The following is a 23,023-nucleotide window of genomic DNA, read 5'->3' as shown; positions in this document are numbered from 1 at the left end:
AAAATATGTAAAAAAATATGTATAAAATGTGTATATATGGATACATTTTAAAATTATAAATTATAAATTATGAAATAAGTATATATATTTTGAATAAAAATGATAGAATAATGATGAGGGGTATTACCTTTTTATTTTATATTATTTGTTTAAAATTAACAATTCACTTTTATTATTATATATAATTATTTTTTTATTTTAAGCATATATTATTTATAACATATTAATTCCTTAAGTTGAACCACGATTTAAATCACGGTTTGACGTTATTTAATAACAGGTCCGGTATTCTTCAGTCTTAACATTGGAAAAGCGGTCATCGGTCAAGGATTGAAAGAGATGATCTGCAATTTTTTGGGTTTGACGGTGCCCCACTTTTCATCAAGTCGCCGTAGACCGTAGGCTCCTTGAATCGGTTTCTTTATCTTCTGCTGCTTCTTCTACTGCTCGGTGCTTATTACCAGTTGCTCACACATCTCTCACAGGCTCTCAAATCTCATTCACTCAAAGCGGGTGGATCGAGCCCTTCCATGCATGTTCAGATTAATGCGTTATTTTATGACGCTACTTACTGGAGATGTGCTGATCGGCTGCCTGCTGATAGCGAGAAATCTTGAGCTAGAATCCTGGATGAAAGAAGACAGAAGCAAAATAGATGATCTGTCTGTGATCGATGAGTTTATAGCAATGCCGGTTGCACCGGTTTTACAGTTAGGAGTGATGGTGATGGATGCCCGGAGACATCGCCGGTTTTCCTCACGAGAGTTTCTCTTGCTTTCCGAACTTGCAAATACTGCAAGTTCTGCTTTGGACTTCTTAGTTGCCAAATCCTCACCCCGTGTAAAAGCACGCTTTAAGTTTCATCTGCTTTTTACCACCGGCTTAATCTACGGCTTAATCTCTCGCTTAATCTCCGGCTTTCAGGTGTGCCATTTCTTCCCTTCTTATAACAGGCATCCTACGGGCTAGAGCCTTGTCAATTGTCAAGTACATATCCCACATAGATAAGTTATTATTTTTGTAAAATAAAACAAATTTTTAATTTTATTTTTATTTAAATAATTTTTTTAAAATTTATATGACATTATTTTTAATTATTTAATAAATTTACATAATAATAATAATAATATTTTACAAAATGTAATTAATATCTTACGAAACACATTATATTAAAAAATCAAAAAGTCTTTCTAAACACATCTTATATGTAATAGCCACTGAAAGGAGTATGTTAGATGCTATGTTAATTGTGCTTGGACTCTTTAATGCCCATCTTTCCAACCATTCTTCTAATATTTCAACCTTTTAATTGTTTTTCCTCATTATCTTTTATATACAATTAGAAATATTTTGATATTTTACTGTGATTAAATTATGCAATTTTTTCAGGTAAAAAATGATGCAATTTTACATATTTTATGATTTTTTGAAAAGAAAATAAATTAAAGCTGCATGATATTTGGGTATTTTTCTAGTAAAAAAATATAAAATTTTATCGTTTCATTTAATAAGATATTAAAATTAAAATGTCTTTGATTTTATATAAAATCTAATGATAAAAAATATATTTGGAAAATGTTGAGGCATTACCAGAAGCACCCGAGAGTGTGGTATTAAATTCTCATGCCCTTAGTGACTTCATTGCACCACAAAAATATGTTATATAGAAAACTTTCAGAGTTGAGTAATGAGTCTTTGTTCAATATTATAAGAGATGTTTTTAAAAATATCATGTTAAAAGTATCAATCATTTTAGGCCTTTTAAAATATAATCAATATGGTTTTTTTCAAATACGTCTTCATAAGGTATAATTTTTAAAATTTTACCTTTAACCGAACCCTTTTTCATAAAAAAGGAAAACACGCATACACCCACATATGCACACTCATATGTCAATGTTGGGTTCAAATTTAAGATCTCTTTTAAATAAGGGAGGTGATGTTGACACTAAAATAATTGACTGTTGACTTTTATAATGTATGATTAATAAAGTTTTTTAATGAATATAACTTATTAAATAAGAATAAATATAGAGAAATGTGTAATTTTAAATTTCATTAATTAACTTATTGAGATTTGAAGATATAAATTAGTTAAATGTTGCTTATAATATTGAATGGACGGACGGAGGGTACTAATGAAGATGCTTTAATGAATTTGCTCCGAAATGGTTGCTTCAATGATCAAGCAGGGCAGTAAACTAGAACAAGATCATAACAGCCCCACCGAAGCGACTACCTTGAACACTGAGTTGGTTGATCAACAGAATTATGATAAAGCTGCTAATTCAATCTCTTCTACAACCAACTTTACTCAACGGGAAATAGAGGATCTTATTGGCCCTGTTTCTTCTTTGAACACTGAGTTGGTTGATCAACAGAATCATGGTAATGTTGCTCTTTCAATCTCTTCTACATCGAATTTTAGCCATTGGGAAATATCGGACCCCCCTATAGGGGATGGTGGATTTGCATTTGTTCGTGTTGCCTATAACAGGTATGAAGGATTCTGACTATGTTGATAGTTTGATCTTATTGTGTTAATTTCATTTCTTAATTAGGAATATGCTGTGTTTATCATTTTTGACAGAGTAACAGGAGACTTATGTGCAGTAAAGACACTTAAAGACCCTGACAATCTTGAGAAAGCAAGGTCTCTAATTAAGGTACGTCTTCCCGTAGATCTGTATCCTCCAAAATTGAAGAAAAAGAAATAAATTAAAGATTTTCAAGTGTCTTTGAAATAGATCAACATGTGATTGAGTTGATTGAAAAAATAAATCAACATGCATGCGGCACACTATTCGTATCATTTTTTCTTACTTAAAAGAACGCTACAACTTTAAATTAAGTTTCTTACCAAACCAACTAGCTAAGTGAGATTGTGTTTTTTCAGGAAATCAGGATTCTCAGCCAACTAGACCATCAAAACATAGTAAAGTATTATGGCAGTGGAAGTGTAAGTTATCTCCTGATTTATGGAGAGGAATAAAACCATTATTTGTGGATCACTGAACAGCATAGATTCCTTTTGCATGTGTCTGTGTGTCCAATTAATTGGTTTATGTGCAAATAGGTTGGAAACCAGATATACGTATTCATGGAATACGTGGAAACTGGTACACTGACGAATTACATTAGTGAACAAGGTCCTTTCCATGAACGTTTAGTTCGAGATACCTCTATACAAATTCTCTCTGCGTTGGCTTACTTACATGGCAAAAGACTAGTCCACAGGTACATTCACCTTCTTATATGAAATGCTGCATGAGTTCCACACAAAATAAATCACACGCACGCCTGAAGGGAAATGTTACTAGTTCCACATCACTAAGCTTCATAGAAAAGTGCGGTTTATAAATTTAAAAATCTCACACTTGATATATTGGTCTTTTAAGTTGGGCTCTTTCCTTTTAAACTTACTCTTATAGAAAATACTCTTTTGGCAAGAAGCTGAGTGTAAATATTGTGGAGTAGAGCTGCTTTTGGTTTCGTAACCGCAATTTAAAATGGGCTCTTCTTTTAATGTGTTCATGTGTTCCAACCAATGGTCATGTAATCATATATGCTGGCATAATCTTAATTAATTCTCTCTCTTCTCTGTCTTAATCTTTTTTCCTTTATTTTATGCTTACATATAGGGATATCAAGCCCGATAACATACTCGTTGATTCCTACGGCTTTGTAAAGCTCATTGACTTTGGTTTGGCTAAGCGTGTAAGTACTTGAATATCTCCTACTGCAACTGCTTAACTAATTAATTGCTTGCAAGAATATGGTATTTGTCATCCTCTCTTTCGATTGTATTTCTAGCAGCTGGCGTACTAGATTTTCAATATTTTTCCCTATCTAATGAAATTACTAAAATACTCTTATATCCCTTTAACGTTTTTGCCCTCCCCAACATGTTGAAATATGATATGTTCAAGGAGCAAACCAGAACTTGAAAGAAGGAATTTGAGACAAGTGAAATTTAAAGAAAATTACTTTGTTTCACACTCAAATAAAATTACTTTTTCCCTAACCTTCATTCAAATCCAAGCCTGCACCTCAAATCACTTCACTTTTTGACACTCCGTGCGGAATTATTGATATGATAGTCCTTATCGTGAGCAAGATATCTGTTCTGATGAGTTGAACAGGTAGATGAATCTGTGGGCAATCACTCGGGAACTTCACATTATGCATCTCCAGAGGTATAAATATAAATATATATATATATATATATTCATACTCTAAATTTCATTGTATACGTTGCGAAGTATTTGTTAAAAAACCATGTTTCTCATGCAGACTATTCTTAAGCAAGAATATAGCAGCTTGAGTGAAGCTTGTGCCGCTGATATATGGAGCCTCGGCTGTGTAATCATTGAAATGTTCACAGGGAAGCGTCCTTGGCCTGATCTTAATTGGGTAAACACTTTTAACAGCCTAATATGTAGCCAATATTGCGTTAGATAACGTGATTTCATGGCATGTGGCTTGGCTAAATAGGAGGAGGACGAGTGAATTTTGAGAATACCTTTTTCTAAGTAATATTGAAATTAGCAGAAACAACGCATCTGATACAGGGATCTTTCAATTAATTGTTAAACATATCACTAAAATAGATTCCTGCAAGCAGTTCCAGGTGAACCGTGCAGTATGTTTGAACAACCGAGATCCTGAAATACCCGAAGATTTGTCGACGGAGGGCAAAGAGTTTCTCGAATTATGCTTCCAGAGAAATCCAGCCAAGCGGCTATCAGCTGCAGCATTACTGCAACATCCATTCGTGTCTCACTGAAAGCACAAATCTGCATAAAGAGAATCTTACAGATGGAAGAAGAAAGAGAAAAGAGAATTGTGATGGTGGGTAGATGGCTGCTGATTTGCCAACTTTTACAGGGAAATAACTTCAAATAGATCTCAACATATTTGGCTAGCACTTTTTTTTAATTATTATTTTTATTTAGCTATCTAACTGAGCTACATTCGAACATTGTCAGGTTCAATTGAGGTTAGCTCTCTTTCTACATGTCATAATATTGGGCTTTTTGTAATTTTATCATTTTCAACTAATAAATATTAGGAAAATTGCATATAAGTTTTAGGGAGTAGATTTATTTATAAATAAAGCTCGCGAAATTTAAAAATTACAACCAAGTCCCTTAGGACCTGAGTTTAATTAGAAATTGATGTGTAAAGACAATAATACCTTTATCAAAAATATATTACATTAATAAAATAATTTACAACTATTTTATCAATAATTCATAACTATTATTTCAACTTTTTACAATCAAAATTTTATATATCTAAAAGTTAAACTACTCACACATTACAAGTTTATTATTAATTATATATATCCACCTTATTAGTAATTTACAATAATTATTTCAATGTTTTATAACTATAATTTTATATATTTAATAATTAAACTGATAATACATTACTAACAAAATGTGTCACTAACAAAGTTTAACACTAATTATTTATAATTACCTTATCAGTAATTTAAAATTATCATTTCAATATTTTATAATTGTAATTTCATATATTTAATAATTAAAATGATCATGCATTATTAACAAAGTCTAACACTAATTGTTTACAATTACTTCATTAATAATATATAATTATCACTTGCATACCAAAAAAAAATACAATTATCACTTCAACTTTTTAATACTATAATTTTACATATCCAATAATTATAAATTACTTTATTAATGTAATATATTTTTAATAAAGGTGTTATTGCCTTTGCACCTTGATTTCCAATTACACTCAGGCTCCAAAAAGCTTGAATGTGATTTTTAAATTTTACAAGAGTTATTTTTAAATAAGTCTACTTCAAAGAGCTTTTACATAATTTTTCCTAAATATTATCATATTTTTTGAATCATGTCTATAAACCTATAGTTTTTGGGATTAATGACTCTAGTTGTGGCCTTCATGAGTCATAGCCCCTCCAATAGACTTGGCTATGCACTTTCTTCCTACCTTCGTGAGTCCAAGACATTAATTGAAGACCTTTCATTAAGGTTGCATGCATTTTTGGCAATGTATGTTATTCTATATATTGATAGATTTCATCCTTTGAGATATTTCTTAGATCAAAAGTATATAAACAGGGGCATAATTACCTATGACATTGTACACACATCAACATCAAAGGGATAAGAATTCTCCACCATCTCTCATCTTAGTAATTTCTCTTGCTCTTCTATATTTACTTATTTTATAATACATTATAAGCATGACTTACTCATTTGATTTGGTGCAATATCTCCTCTAAGAATATTTTATTTCAACGTCATAGTGATTCCTCATATAACTTATCCAAATGTAAAATGCTACCATACACTTTTGCAACATCATTCAACTTATGGTGGTAGGTAGATGATGATTGATAGTCCACCAGCTTATAAGGTTGAAATAACTTATTGTGAATACTTTATTTTGTTTAGGTATTATAAAAATAATAATAAAAGATGAATCAAGCTTGTGTGTGAAATTTAGAAAAGAAAAAATAATAAATAAAGGACCTTCCAAATAATGGTGGCCGGTTGGCAAGGAAAATCATCCAAAATTAAAATTGAGGCTAACAAAGGATTTGCAAGACCGACTTTTCTTTCCATTTTTGGGAGTCTTTATGAAAGTCAAGTCTCTTTTAACAAGTATAAAAAAAAAAATGGAAGATACAGATGATGTCAAGAATCCTAGCAAAAATAATGATGCAATATTGAGTGATCTCAAGTCATGATCTAGATACAAAAGGGGTTGAAGGCATGAAAAGAAAAGGAAAAAGAATTTCCATGATAAGCCCTCTAAAGGTAACATGTAGCTATCAAAATCCGTAGTGCATTATTGTCAAGAAAATCCTTAGCCCTTGTAGTTTGGGTTGCTCTCTTCATAACAAACTGACTTTCAACGCGCTAAATCAAGCTCCCCACAAGAAGGTTTTCCTCGATACTGTTGTCTTGGTCCAATTTGTGTGTTGAGTTTTGAGTTCTTTCGCACTTGGCCTTTGAGTTGGATTTTCCTTGTGTTTTCAATATGTATCTTGTGATTTCTTGCATTCAACTTTTGGTTCTGCTCCAGATTTTGAATGATAGACGTTGCAGTCTGTGATCTATACTTTTGTCATTGTTGTGCTTCGAATTTGCATTTGGTACAACGTTGTGGTTTAGGATGCTATACATGTGTTGTGGTTAGGATGATATCATTGATATGTATATGAACTTCATGTGGCAAACCTTGAGGTTTAAGAATGGCAGAACAAATAGCAATCATAAAGATCAAAATACCATTCACATCATAGAAGCAATGGGATCGCTATGATTCTCTGCAAGTGCAGGAAAATCCTGATGAAGAGAGAGAGAGAACAATTTTGGTGGACCCAATTAGAACCAGGGAAGTACCTACGTTGTAGGTATTGAGGGAAAGTGCCGTCACAAAAAAAATTTCATTTTGCTTAATTTTACATGTATGATGTCGATTTGTTTGAATGATTCTCAATATTTAACAAATAGTAGTTGTAATGCCCCTATGTAAAATGTATATCGTCCCCATATATATTCTAAAATTTCAGGTTCCGTTACTGGTTGGAACCCACTAATTTATCTCTCTTTCTCTCTCCACCTATCCTCTTAGCTTCTAGTTCCTTGTGAAGAGAATTCATGTCCCAAAGAAATGCAACAGGAAAGAGAAAGGAAGAATCACATCCCAAAAATTCAACATGTCTGTCTAACAAACCTTCTCAACCTCCACAGCTCATGCAATTTTCCATCTTCTTCCATCAATCATGTGTTCTTCGTGCACTCTTGAAAAACTCTTATTGGATGCAACACACCATTTGTGGTATGTCTGATAAAAACATAACATTTAGATATTATTAAATATAAATTAATTCTAATATAAACAATAGTAGGAAGATAAAAGATAAAAAATTAAATGTGCATTCTGTTATAAAAATAAAATTAATTAAAAAATGTCACACAAAATTTTATTTAAATTACTTGGAGTATTTTAATTGGACAAATTACAATTTGCATTTTTCTTCTCAAACAAACTCATTATTCTTTCTCTTCAGCTTCTCTCTTCGACTGCAATTTCTTCACATTAGAAATGGCAGAACCTCAAGTGCAGCTCCCTGCAATAGGTATGTCAAATAAGTTCTCATCTTCTATGCATTTTTGTGTGTGTTTGTACAGCTAAATTTGGAGATGTCATACTATGTCTATGTATAGCTATTGGATTGTCTTCTGAATCAGATGGAGCCAAGGAATCGAAGGAATCCAACGCAGACAAAGAAGAAAATCCCAACGGAGATGCTAATGATTTCCCTAATCAACCAGACACTACAATCAGAAACCAAAGGAAACATCAACGTTGGTTAAGAATAGCCTTGTATGCTGTTCTTCTGTTGGTGGGCCAATCAGCTTCAACCCTCTTGGGAAGGCAGTACTATCAACAAGGTGGGAAGAGTAAATGGATGGGAACACTTGTCCAGCTTGTGGGTTTTCCTATTCTCCTCCCATTTTACTGTATTCCTGCTTCCAAACACCCCACTGAAACAAAGAGCATTCACAATCATAAGCAACCTACTGTGTTAGTTCTGACATTTGTGTATGTCTCCCTTGGCCTACTTGCCGCGTTAAACTGCTACTTATACTCTGTTGGTCTCTCAAACCTTCCTGTTTCTACATATTCCATCATTTGCTCATTAGACTTAGCCTTCAATTCATTCTTCTCCTTCTTCCTTAACTCGCAGAAATTCACACCTTTCATCATAAACTCTCTGGTCCTTCTAACAATCTCCTCCATCCTCCTTGCGTTTGAAACCCATTCTTCTTCTGAATCATCCATGCAGGTCTCAAAGAAGAAGTATGTAATAGGGTTCATCAGCACAGTTGGTGCTTCAGCTGGGTATGGACTGGAGTTTTCTCTGACACAGTTTGCATTCAGGAAAGTTCTGAGAAAGGAAAGTTTCAGGGTGGTGTTGGACATGTTAGTATATCATTCACTGGTTGCAACTTTGGCAATAGTGGTGGGGCTGTTTGTAGTGGGGATTTCAGAGGTTTGATGGCAGAAATGGAAGGATATAAGATGGGGAAGGCAAGTTATGTGATGATTTTGAGCTTCAGTGCTATAACATGGCAGTTTTATACAATAGGGTATTTGGGTTTGATTCTGGAGGTGTCTTCTCTGTTCTCTAGTGCCATAAGTGTTGTGGCTTTCCCAATTGTGCCTATTTTGGCTGTGGTGATATTCCATGAAGCAATGGAAGGATTGAAGGCCATATCATTGGTGCTTGCTCTCTGGGGTTTTGTTCATATATCTATCAACAATATCTGGATGAAATTGAGTCCACCAATAATACTACTGAAGTCAGAAACAGTGGAGATTCTCACAGAGGTTCACCATCTCAAGAGGTGAATGAATGAACTAGGTAGGATTGAACAGCCAGCACAAATCCTCTCTACATTCCCTTGTCACATAAATGAATGGATATATTGCATTCAAAGAAATAAAGAGAAAACATTAAGAAAAATTTGTAATAATAAGACATGGACTCCATATATATATATATATATAACAATATGTCATATCTCTTAAATACATGATTGAAGGTTTGGTTCTCAACTTTTGTTTATAGGATCTTTTTATTCTCCGTACCTTGGAAAACATCTTTTTTTTTTTTATGTCGCTTTCTCTTCAAATACAGAAACAGTAAGATGTGTAATTAGTAATTATTTGAAAAGCTTTATTTATAAATGAGTCTCAATGGAACACTAGGGAGATATGTTGTCTCCCTCCGCAATTAGTTTTGTTGTTGAGAGTTTGAATCTTGAAGGATTCAATTAACTATTAACTAATGGCCATAGATTAACAGGACACCCTGAATTGTAACTTAGACACTAGAATTAAGAGTCAATCTTTTGTCTAATGAACAAATTAAGCCTGAACTTGTGTTCACAATTTGTTTATGATGAATTAATCTTAATGGAAAACTGGAGAGATGTGCTATATTCTACTAGCTACTTCACTGAGAAAATTCAAATTTCCGTAAAATTAATTAGAATATGTCAAATTGTTTTCTCTTTTTGCCTCTGCATCCGGTACCTGTAGGGTTAAATAGCTACAATGACTAATCCGAATCATGGTTATATCAAATTTTAGTATTTGAGGGATTCACGTGACACAGTAGATTTTTAACTAAGAATAGAAAAAAAAATTAAAATTTTGCTGATTATCTTCCGTATATTGGGAAAATTAATCCGATTTTTCTTGCAAAATAAAAAATAATATTTTAATCTTATAATTTACTTTGATCCTTTTTGAAAAAAATTACTCCTTAAAATAATTTGAGTTAATCCTTACACTTTCTTAAAATTTAATTTTTAGTCCCCTTACATTGTACACTGGAATCAACCACATTCATATTTTGATAATGCTAACTGATCAGTGGTGTTTATTAAAATAGTGATTTTCTCGCAGATAAATTTCATTAAACAATAACTTTTCTCACATTTCTCTTTTCTTTTTAGCAAAACAAATTTAGTGGACAAGATATTTCCAACCTTTTTTTGTTATAACAAAAATTTTGACTCTTCAAATTTATCTTAATCATCAAATTAGTTCTTAAAATTTAATTTTTATTAATCAAATCACTAAAGTTCTTTATAATGTTTTTTTGCCTATGAAACCTTAAGTATTAATTATATGTAGTTATAAAACTTTAGATACCTACTCTTTCCTTTTAATATTATAAGACATTTTTAATGAATCATGCTCTTAATAAGTTAGTTAATTGTATTTAAAATTATATAAATTTTTTTCATATTTACCTCTATTTAATAGGGTATCTTAATTAAAAAATTTAATTAATTACACCTATAATTAAGGATATTTCTGAAAAAAACCTCATTAGTTGCACCTAACCCAAAATACCTTATATTTCTCAATATTGTACTTCAAAAAAATTATTTGTATTTTTAAACGGATGGAATAACTGATGAAGATCAAAGTTCAAAAATTAAATAGATACATTAACAATAACAACAATAATAACAAATAAGTTTTGTCCCGGTGAGATCGTCTATATAAACCATACAACAAGGGCAAAATTTAAACAGATAACTGAAATCAATTTGAAGAACTAAAAATTTAATTATCACTTGTTAGAACTTAAAGAGAGTTTTCTCAATACGCAAGCATGAGTGGGAGTGAGACAGTGTGACAGAAACAGATATCGAAGTGGTTGTAATGGGCATTGGCTGTGGCTGCGGATTTTGCACCATACATTCATAGCCATGCCGTGTTTCACTTCAATTTCTGTCTCCATCATTTTCTTCTAGTTTGATACAAGGAAAAAAACTCTGATATTTTACAAATTTTAATAATTTTAAAAACTGTGATTCACATATATAGCTAGTGGCTTTGTTATTTGGTTTCACCGTTAGGGCAACTTGTGAATTATATATTGTTATAAGAACAATGCTTTGGCTTTTCTATAACCTTAATAACAAGAAAGAAATAATTCGTGATTGACAGTCACAATTAAAAACAATATATGTATTTCAAATGAAACAAATTATATTTCAATAAAAGACGATAGAAATGAGGGCAATACCATGCAGTTTTTTATTGAAAAATCACAAGTGGAAGAACTTTCTAAGAATTAAATATAATACTACTATCTATGGCTTTTGAGTCTTGACATTAATCATGCAAAACTTGTCTTTTTTTCAAATATCAAACCAAAACGAATAAAGTACTCTCACATTAAAGTTATAAGGAAAAATATAAATAAAGACCCCTTGATCAGGCTTATTTTAAATCAAAACCTCTAAATTTATGAAATATCACTGCGATACAATGGTCTTGATTTGATAGTTAAATTTTTGAAAAAAAAAACAACAAATTATCCCTCATTTAAATTGATATCAAAACTTTCTTATATTACTTGTTAATTTATTTATGAAATATTATTCATTGTTATATTTAACTTGTTTTCATTTTATATGTTTAAATTATTTTAAAACACTTGTTGATTCATATATTATATGTTATTTATTTACTATAGAACGTTGTTAATTGCCGTACTTTATTTGTTCATTAACCTACTTTACTTATTCATTATCAAACTTTCACTTGATTTCATTTCAAAAAAATAAACAAGTAAAGTAAGACAATTATAATATTCCATAAGTAAATAAATAAGTAAAATAGAACAATGAACAAGTGAAATAAGATAATTCTAATATTAATTTAAATAAGGAGTATTTTTATCATTTGCCTAAGAAATTAATATCACATTAGGGCTTCTAGACTACAGTGATATTTTAAAAATTTAAAGACTTTGATTCAAAATAAGTTTGATCAAGGGGTCTTCACTGATAGTTTTTCAAGTTAGAATAACCAACCTAACATTCAACTAAGAAAATGTCCTCATATAACAAATGATTTGTCAGCAATAGTTGACCATTCCTTGTTGCATTTGACGGCTATCATCTGCATTATTGACAATAATTTATTGTAGGACTCACCAATATCTGTATATCTACTATGTCAATCCATTTCATTTTGCACTTAAACTCATCATCCCAAAAAGAAGTTTCATATTTTCCATGGAAGAGCCTCAGGAATTGCAGCTTTCCATAATTGGTATGTCAAAATTCTCATCTCTTTTACACACACAAACGATATATATCATCTCTCTTCTGTTCTTCGATTCCAAATCACCCTGTAGAAATTTGCTGTACGTATATTGATGGCCTTACACACGCTTACACCCCCCCCCAAAAGAATATGTATATAGCTCAGAGATTATTCAATGACATATATAGATACTGAAAATTGATGTTCAAAGCTTTTTAATTAAGTTCTCTATTCATGAACAATATCGGAGCTCAGAGCTTTTTAACTTATGTGCTTGAAATTAAACTGCCTACATGCATGAGGAGGATGCAACAGAGGAATGACCTGGTTCCAATATAAAGTTTGATGATTCTAAGAGTATACATGAACCTGAAACAAAGGCATACTTTGATAAATCCAACCAACGGATATATCTATGTAGTATAAACGCTTTATTGCGTCTCATTGTCTCTGGCTCTGCAGACTACAGATTCCATATTTCACCTACCCATTTTCTTCCTACAGATTATTAACAAAAGACCAAATCCTCAAAACTTGGAATATAGAACACGACAAGAGACCACCCATGAGTGATGGGAGTTACTTTCTATTATTGAGCCGTGTGTATGTGTTTGTAGCTAATGGATTGATCAGTTCAATTGTTTCTCTCAGAATCAGATGGAGACAAAGAAAAGGAATCCAAGTGGTGATACAGTGTCTGGATGCAGCCAAGAACACAAATCCTAATGGACATACGGATGATTTCCCTAATGAACCAAGCACCTCAATCAAAAACCAAAAGGAGACATCAACGTTGGTTAAGAATGCAATATTTGTCTCTGTCTTGTGGGCCAATCAGCTGCAACACTCCTAGGAAGACTGTACTACCAAGAAGGTGGAAACAGTAATGGCTGGGAACATTGTCCAGCTAGCGGGTTTCCCTATTCTCTCCCATTGTACTCTATCACCACATCCAAACAACCCTCTGCAACAAATAGCATTCACAATTATAAACAACCACTGTTTCAATGCTAGCATTTGTTTATCTCTCCCTTGGTCTTCTTCTTGCATTAGGCTGCTACTTATACTCTGTTGGTCTCTCTAACCTTCCTGTCTCTACATATTCTCTTATTTGCTCCTCGCAATTAGCCTTCAATGCCTTCTTCTCCTTCTTCCTTAACTCCCTCAAATTCACACCTTACATCATAAAAACTCTCTAGTTGTTCTCAACAATTTCCTCCATCCTCCTTGTGTTTCAAACTGATTCTTCTTCAGAATCCGCACCAGTTTCAAAACACAAGTATGTGATTGGTTCATATGCACAGTTGCAGCTTCAGCTTGGGTATGGACTGGTGCTTTCTCTAACACAGCTTGCTTTCAGGAGAGTCTTCAAGAAGGTAAGTTTCAAGGTGATTTTGGACATGATAATGTACCAATCACTTGTGGCAACTTAGCAATACTAGTGGGGCTGTTTGCTAGTGGGGATTTAGAGGTTTTGAAGGCAGAAAGAAAGGAAGGGTATGAGATGGGGAAGGCAAGTTATGTGCTGAATCTGAGCTTACTTCTTATAACATGGCAAGTTTTTAGTGTGGGGTGTGGGTTTGATTCTGGAGGTGTCTTCATTGTTCTCAAATTGATAAGTGTTTTGGGTTGCCGATTGTACTATCTTGGCTATAGTATTGTTCCATGACAAGATGAATGGTTGAAGGTAATCTCTCTGTGCTTGCTCTTTGGGGATTTTGTTCATACACCTACCAGCAGTACTTGGATGAGACCCATTCCAATACTGGGATCAGAAACAAACATCGATGGTCTAGCAGAGATTCACTGTCACAAGGAGTGAAGTGAATGGAATATCTGGTTAGTAGAAAAAGGTCACTGTGACCTGGGAGACCAAGAATTTCTTTGTAATAGGCACAAATGTCGAAGCTGGATCTAGATGCGTGAATTCCTACCTCAATGGATTAATCTGTGTAAATCAAGTTTATCTAAATGTCTCATCAATAGACAATTGCAAATTGTACGTCAATAAGACGCTTCACGTAGGGAAATAAATTTTTTATGTTGACCTCTTTCAGGTGCATCAAACTAATGATACGTAAACTGGAATCAATCTTACTGAATGTTTCATCCCTTCTGTTTTTCTTTTTTTTTCGGTACACACTGAATGTTCATCTTTTACTCACGTTGTATGTATAAATTTAGCAATCAAGTACTTTTCCTCTGGGTGGGTATCTGTGTGCCGTTGTTTGATTCCAAATAATCTATGTTATATACTAACCCTAAGTGAATAATTAATAAATATATGTGACGGTGATCAAATGCTTTGGTTCTATTGGGAGGGGTTTTTGAAAGAAATCGGTTTGATTTTATTTCCAAGTCACTTTAGTTTAATGATTCGTTTGGATTATGTTAAGGTGATTTTTTAAAAATAATGACCTTTTCTTTTAATTTTAGTATTTACACTTCTAAGTGTGTGTATATACATTTGTGTTTTTTTTATATTTTTACAAATTTTCTTCAATTAATCTCATTTTTTATAAATTTAAATCAATAGAAAAATCGCTTTCAGGTCCCACACAAGCAATATAAATTATTTTTTAATATTTCACACATCTTAAAACATATCATTACATTATTAAATTTGTAAAAAATCATCTCAAAATTTTAATTCTACCCTTATAAATGGAAACCATGTAAAATATGTCCCTTGCAATTTACGAGTCTACCCATTATAACTCTTAGAGCAAAAAAAGGATATCATTAGATACTTTTGAACAATAATATCTTATACTAGTATTTTTCACTGTGAATATTTTTTTTTAATAGAAAACATGTTACAATAAGAAGGTTGTAGGATGGAAATAAGCTGGGCTTGGCCTTGCTTAAATAGGCTGAGCCTATTATAAGCTTAACTGAACCTCAAGCCTTTTATATTGTTATTAAGCAAGCTTTAAAAAAAAAAACCCAAGAATTAGGTTTAAAAAGCCTTCACTATATTTTTGAATCTAATTAAATTATCAACAAGGCTCAATTATTCAATTAAAAGAATATAAATTAAAAAAAATAATATAAATTAAATGTATTTATATATAAATAAAGTATAACACACACACATAATTAATAAAAAAAAGCCTAAATAACCTCTAGGCTTATAAGCAGGTCTTAGAAAACAGGATTAAAGCTGCTTTAAAAATATGTTCAGTAAATAGAATTAATTAAATAAGTCAGATCAGATCTCAAATAGGCTATGGCCTCTTTCTACTCTAGAGAGGTATATACATAAACAAATTATTAAAAACGAAAAATATTTACGGTACTATTTATGAATGGAATGACAGTAATATGTTGAAATGAACAAACTTAGCCGACCTCTTGTCTTATGACTGATGTTGACTTAAACCAACTTTGAAGTTGAAACTTAAGCACTGACTTTTCATTTCAATAATTAGACCTTTGATTAAGGTCAAGTGGAGGAAGTAATGGCATGATATGGCTGCATCACTTTACATGCACACTTTGGCTTTAATCATTGGTTATTTAGGATATTTTATTTTGAGAAAATAGACCATTTTAGCATATTTTATAAGTTTAAGAAAGAGTAAAGTTCTGAAATTTCATTGCACTTCATGAATTCTCACTTAAAATTAATTTTTAATGAAATGATAAAATTATGTTTAAAGTTTAAAGATTTTTTAAAAAAAAGTCACCTTCACCATATCATAAAGCTTTAGTGAAATAGTAACACTTTTATTAAAGGATAATTGACAAAGGTGGTTAAAGAAAGAGAGATTTAATTTCATAACTCCTTGATCATTGAAAAAGATTAGTGGCCACCAAACCATCAAATTTGATTAATTATATATAGATAAAAAAATACAGTAACTCAAGCTTTTAAACCACCTCTCAATTATAACATAAATGTATATTGATGGCACATTTATTTTATTAATATTAATTATTAATTTTTGATATAGTTAATTATAAAATGAGAGTTTTAAAATTTTATATATTTTACTTATTAAAATTTTAAATATATTATTATAATTATGAATGAATATTATCAAAACTCGTATTGATATTTATAAAGGAATGATTAAGTTTATCCTAGCAGCATTTTAATCAAAGACAATTATATAATACACACACCTGTAACGGCGTGAGTGTGCATATATTAAATCTGGCCTATGCACGCGCCCACCCCAAGCGGCCAGCGGCAAGCCCCCAGGTCAAAATTTGCGGCGCTTTTTTCAACTTCGCATGACGCCGCAGTAGGGGTGAGCAAAAACCGAACCGAAACCGAAAATCGAACCGAATCGAATCGAATTTTATCTATTTGATTCGGTCTCTTTGATTTTTCGGTTCGATTCGGTTTTTTTTTTTTAAATATTTCGGTTGATCAGTTCGATTCGGTAGTAAAATTAAAATCGAATAGACGAACCGACCGAATTATATATAATTTATTAATTTATAAATTATATTTAATTTATAAAATTATTTTATTTTATTTTTATTTATTTTAATAAAGAATAAAAATAATAACATCACTGAACCCCATTTCAATCAGTCACTCTCATCAGTAGGTATTGTGACTGAATTATGAGGCTATTATTTGATCATCGGTGTTTATTTATGGTTGTTTATGATATTCATGTCTTATAAATATTTGGGCTTTATGTCATATGAGTATAATTAGAATGGGCTCATATTGAAAAAAAACGAAAAGAAAAAAAGGCCCAATTTTATAGTGTTGTTTGTTTTAATATTTAAAAAATTAAGCCAAACCGAAAAACCGAATTAACCGACCGAACCGAATTATCAAATTTCGGTTCGGTCCTTGTTCGTTTCGATTGGCTTGTTCGGTTCGATTCGGTTTTCATTTTCAGTGTTATTCGATCGATCGGTTCTGCATATTTTGAGACCGAACCGAACCGAACCGACCGATGCTCACCCCTCCGCCGCGTCTTCGACTGACTTCTCATTTCCTCTTTGCAAGGGAAGAGAGCGGATAAAAATTTCTGATCCATAGTTGTTAAAAGGTCGAGCAGTATTGACTGTTGACCAATCAGATAAAGTAAAAAAACTAGAACACCAAAAAAAAAAAAAACCTCCTTCAATCGTATCATACTCTCTACAGTTTTTATTATATGGCATATCAGTTTTTAGTATATGGCATATTTTAAAAGAGATTGATAATTTTTTTTTTTGTATAAGACACTTAATGAAGTATTAATATAATTTTTTTTGATATACTCTATATGAACTCATTAAATGTACGAGAGAATATATAGAGGTTGAAATCAACAGTAGCTAGTGATGAGTAGTGAAGAAGAAGAAGCAGAAGAAGAAGAGGAGAGGGACAGGAGAAGAATACTAGCTCGTTTAAGTAAGGATCTTCATGATTCTCCATAGTCAACTTCTGCATACTATTAGAAGATTAAAAACTCATTTTTTTTGTACTTTTTTTTTGAAGAATGCTCAACCCCATGTATTGGTAAGTAAGGCATCTTTCAACTCCAAAATCATTGTTGATGAGCAAAAAATTCTTTTCATGGGTGACTCGTTAAATCAATCATTTTTTTTTTATTAATATGGCATGTGTGTGAGACCTACACGTAATAATAAGTATGACTCTACCACTTATTGACCATTTTTATGTTAATATTCTTGAACTTTTATTAAAATAAATTTAATATTATTAAAATATTTTAATATTTAATAATTTAATATTTAAAAGGCCCTTTCTCAATATTTTGTATAAAAAATTTTATTGGTCAACATAAACAAATTTATCATACCTGTGAAAATAATTAAATATTATTATTTTATATATACCCCAAAAATTACAGACAAGAATCTAAAAAATTTTAAAAAATTAAAAAAAATTTATTTAATCCTTTTTTCTAATTTTGAGGTTATTTTCTCATTAAAAACAGTTTAGTTAAGTTATAATTTTATTACTTTATGAGCTAAATTACATTATTTAAAAAATTGAAGGGCAACGTTGCATTAAAAAAATGAATTTAAATTTCCAAAGCACACTTGAATTTATAGTTTACAAGTCAATTTTATCTTTTTTCAAAATCAATATATTGTGTTTCATAAAGTTCCTCTTTAATTAAGCAAAAAACTTGCATGCCCACAAAGAGCAGCTTCCCTTGGAATGACTTCAAACGGAGGCTTGCAAAATGAATCCAAATTGTTTTACTTAGTTTCTAAGTGTGATTATGTTTTTTATGTCTTGTTGCGCACATGTTTATGATTAATTAGGAGTCCGTTTAGTATATGGAATAACATTAGCGGCCCAAAAAATTGTACTAGAATAAAATTTAAAAAATCTTTATGATGAAAGAAAATACCTTCCCTACACATACCTACGTTAAAAAAAATGCAAAGATTATTAGTTGATGATTACAATTTACAATGACAAGACGGTTAAAAGAAATAAACAAGGCTAAAGTTTGCTTTTTGTATTCAGGAAATCCAAATTCTCAGGGACTGGAACATCTAAACATTGCAGAGAAGGATTACGAGTTTGAAGAGCCATGAAAAGAACAAACAAGCAACAATGTGTTGCTGAATTTGTTGAAGAGAAAACAATGGAAGAGTGAAAGTCGAAGAATGTATAACCCTACAAGAAGCTCAACAAATAGAAAATAAAATGGAAAAAACCAACACATCTTATTAAACTATCATAATTTATGAAAATAATAAATCCTAACGGTACAGTTTGTTACAAGTTAGATGTAAAAATGACAATAAAAGAAAATATCAATTTCATGAATGAATATATAATAATTAAAAGACAAGGACAACATGATTATAAGATCCAAATAATTCAAGTTAGTGCATTCATTCTTATAGTTTTACATATCAAATGATTCATTTAGTTCTAATGTGCCATGGCCAGTGCATTTTATTAATTAACTTCCTTTTTTATAGTAAAAAAATTTAATTTGACTTGACTTGAAACTTTTTTTGTATAAGGTTGTTTCAATTTTCAATGAAATTACATATATTTAAATTAAGCATATCAACTTCTCATGCAACAGGGGGATTTTAATCTAGTTTTAATGGAAAATTAGAGAAGAAAAGAGAGAAAGAAAGAACAATTTCATGAAATAAAAAGAACAAATGTTTCAAAATCGCCCATCCGTTACTAGTTGAATGAAAAAATCAATTAAAAAATGCTTGTGAATAACCAAAAAAAAAAAAAAACATTTTGGTGCAACTGTACTGATGTTAAGATGAGCTTTTCTGCGCGTGCTCTTTGGTCCTTGCCTTAAGCTGGATGGTGGGCTATGATCTGATTAATTTGATGTTACCATGGTTTTCTTTGGTTTTGTAGATTTTTCAGATGACAGAAAGTACATTTGTGGTCATTCCCGCAGATCATATTTAGTGGTACTTCACTTTTTCATATATCACTGAAATTTTAATCATTAAATTCGAGACTGAGATTTTTATAATAGGATCACTGAAAAATAACCAACCTAACATTCAATATAATTCACCAAACCCCATATTTGAGCATTGAACTTTTTTCTATGACTCATCTATATAATAATTATCCATTTCAATTTGCACTCCCAATCATTACTCCCCCGAACAGTTTGCCATGGAAGAACCTCAAGAATTGCAGCTCTCCATAAGAGGTATGTCCACATACTCATTTTTCACAGACAGATATTATCATCTCTCTCCCCCTCCCCCTCCTGTTCTCAGATCACAAATCGCCCTGCAGAAATTTGCTGCTTATATATAGATGATCACACGTGTGGGTACTTATATACAGCTTAGAGATACTTCAAGGACGCAAAGATATATACATATAGATACTTAATAAGTTTCATCGTGTCCATGTTGGTGTTCAAAGCTTTTTTTACTTCTATTCATTGAAAATGCAAAGGTTACATGAAATTAAATTTGCATCAGACAGAAAATACAAGAGAAGTAGTTGACTCAAGCCAAACCCGTATTCTCATATACCCAGACACATAAAAAAACACAGGTGATAGGTTGCAATAAATAGAAAATAACATGCTCAAGGTAGTAGTTCTGGCTTTTGAGTGGCCAGATCTCTCCTAAACTATACTTTCAAAAGACATAAACAGACTCATCTTCCTCTGGTTCTCTTTATAAAAGCCTACTTATTCATTCTTAATACAATAACTCACACAAATTTTTTGAAATATTTGCGACTTATTTCAACAAATGTCCCTGTCTTTTTCTATAATATACCAATTAAAAGTAATTTCAAAAGTAGCAGTATTTTGTCCTTCTATCCCTCTTTTCTTCGTTGATTTCTTATTATTAGTATTCGCAAATCATAGTATATGACCACGCATGAATGGTAAGAGGTTCATTTCCGTACTTATACCATACATGTATATGTTGCTAGAAGACTGGTCATTTCAATTGTTTTTTTCAGAATCAGAAGGAGCCAAAGAAAAGAATCCAAATGATGGTACAGAAGCTAATTCAGACCAGAAAACAAATCCAATTATAGATATCAATGATTGCCCAGATCAACCAAGCACTACAATCAAAGACCAAAAGAGATATCGTTGGATAAAAATAGCCTTGTGTTCTATCTCTGTTTTGCTGGGCCAATCAGCTGCAACAATGCTGGGAAGATTGTACTACCAACAAGGTGGACACAACAAATGGTTAGGAACACTTGTCACGCTTGTGGGTTTCCCTATTCTCATCCCGTTTTATTGTATTCCTGCATCCAAATGCCCCTCTGCAACGACTAGCATTCATGTCAATCATGAACCATCTGTTTCAATGTCAGCGTTTGTTTATGTCTCTCTTGGCCTTCTTCTTGCATTAGACTGCTACTTATTCTCTTTTGGTCTCTCTTACCTTCCTGTTTCTACATTTTCTCTTATTTGCTCCTCAGAATTAGCCTTCAACGCCTTCTTCTCCTTCTTCCTTAACTCCCTCAAACTCACACCTTACATCATAAACTCCCTAGTCCTTTTGACTATCTCCTCTATCCTCCTTGTGTTTCGAAATGATTCTGCTTCAGAATCCATGCAAGTTTCAAAAAAGAAGTATGCAATTGGTTTCATATGCACAGTTGCAGCCTCAGCTGGGTATGGACTCATGCTTTCTCTGACACAGCTTGCTTTCAGGAAAGTCTTCAAAAAGACAAGTTTCAAAGTGATTTTGGACATGATAATGTACCAATCACTTGTGGCAACTTTGGCAATAGTAGTGGGGCTGTTTGCTAGTGGGGAGTACAGAGGTTTGAAGGCAGAAATGGAGGAGTATAAGATGGGGGAAAAAAGCTATGTGCTGAATTTGAGCTTTGCTGCTATAGCATGGCAAGTTTTTAATGTGGGAACTGTGGGCTTGATTCTGGAAGTGTCGTCTGTGTTCTCTAATGTGATAAATGTTTTGGGATTGCCGATTGTGCCTATTTTGGCTGCGGTGTTCTTCCATGACAAGATGAATGCGTTGAAGGTGATCTCTCTGGTGCTTGCTCTTTGGGGCTTTTTATCATACATTTACCAGCAGTACTTAGATGAGACCAGTTCCAATATTGAGCGCAGAAACAGCGTTGATCTTCCAGGCGATTCAGAAGAGATTAACGGATTATCTGGGCAAGTCGAAACAGTTCAGTGAAGCACTCTGAGACCAAGAAATTCGTTGTAATATCCATATGTAAATCGAAGTTGGATCTAATAATTGAATTCCTATGTCGTTGGGTTAATGTGAGTAAATCAAGTCATCTAAAAACCGTGTCAATAGAAAGTTAAAAAATTGTCATTGTGATGCTCACGTAGCTAAGAGATGTCAGAATTTTTAAGCAAGGATGGTGGACTTATAAACGAGAAATGACACTAAAGTCATGCAAAAGAATTGATGCTGGTTAGGCATGATAAATTTTTTTGAAAAATAAATTGTAAATATTAATAGTATAAATAAAAAAAATTTCTCTCATTGCCTTATAAATAAAACTAAAAGAAATAATTGCTATTGATAATAAGAATATAAATTATAAATTGACAGTTACACTTAAAATTAAAATATCTCATTTGTGATTAAAACTTCTGAATTTTTATATTTTTGAATTAATATTTATAACTTATTTTTTTAAAAAAAATTTATGAAGAATTTAGTTATCATTAATTTCCTCATTTAAAACTTAACCGTTATTGTTATTTTATGAACTAAAAATAAGTAAATTGCTACCTCCTTATTGTATAAGAAGTTTATTTTAATCTATCAAAAAAATGTTTATTTTAATAACTTGATGTTGCATAATATAAAATGTTTTGAAGAAAAATAATCATTTACTAATAAAATTTATTTTAAAATTACCCCCATGTTATTTTACTTTGTTTCTTAAATATTTTTCTTTTCCTTATCAACTTCTATCAACATT

The 23,023-nt window shown here is 31.7% G+C and overlaps 2 protein-coding genes and 2 pseudogenes across 2 annotated transcripts; all 4 read left to right on the top strand.

The window, feature by feature from the left end:
* Positions 1 to 537: 537 nt before the first annotated feature.
* Positions 538 to 4,943, top strand: LOC129285400 (mitogen-activated protein kinase kinase kinase 5-like). Its single transcript, XM_054921094.1, has 9 exons — positions 538 to 924; positions 2,193 to 2,497; positions 2,591 to 2,666; positions 2,897 to 2,959; positions 3,077 to 3,237; positions 3,642 to 3,717; positions 4,143 to 4,196; positions 4,294 to 4,413; positions 4,625 to 4,943. The coding sequence occupies exons 1-9, from the start codon at positions 547 to 549 to the stop codon at positions 4,784 to 4,786; spliced, it is 1,395 nt and encodes a 464-aa protein (XP_054777069.1). The 5' UTR covers positions 538 to 546; the 3' UTR covers positions 4,787 to 4,943.
* Positions 4,944 to 8,112: 3,169 nt separating this feature from the next.
* On the top strand, positions 8,113 to 9,516 carry LOC129286138 (purine permease 21-like; annotated as a pseudogene).
* A 2,984-nt stretch (positions 9,517 to 12,500) lies between these two features.
* LOC129285404 (purine permease 21-like) lies at positions 12,501 to 14,750 on the top strand (annotated as a pseudogene).
* Positions 14,751 to 20,141: 5,391 nt separating this feature from the next.
* LOC129285401 (purine permease 21-like) lies at positions 20,142 to 22,358 on the top strand. The gene is made up of 2 exons (XM_054921095.1): positions 20,142 to 20,282; positions 21,059 to 22,358. The coding sequence occupies exons 1-2, from the start codon at positions 20,246 to 20,248 to the stop codon at positions 22,258 to 22,260; spliced, it is 1,239 nt and encodes a 412-aa protein (XP_054777070.1). The 5' UTR covers positions 20,142 to 20,245; the 3' UTR covers positions 22,261 to 22,358.
* Positions 22,359 to 23,023: the final 665 nt, after the last annotated feature.

This window comes from Prosopis cineraria, unplaced genomic scaffold, assembly GCF_029017545.1.
Source record: "Prosopis cineraria cultivar Desert tree isolate PC_DT_omini unplaced genomic scaffold, ASM2901754v1 PC11, whole genome shotgun sequence".
NCBI lineage: Eukaryota > Viridiplantae > Streptophyta > Magnoliopsida > Fabales > Fabaceae > Prosopis > Prosopis cineraria.
Note: the sequence above shows the minus strand (reverse complement) of the source record. Positions and strands in the feature narration are given on the sequence as shown.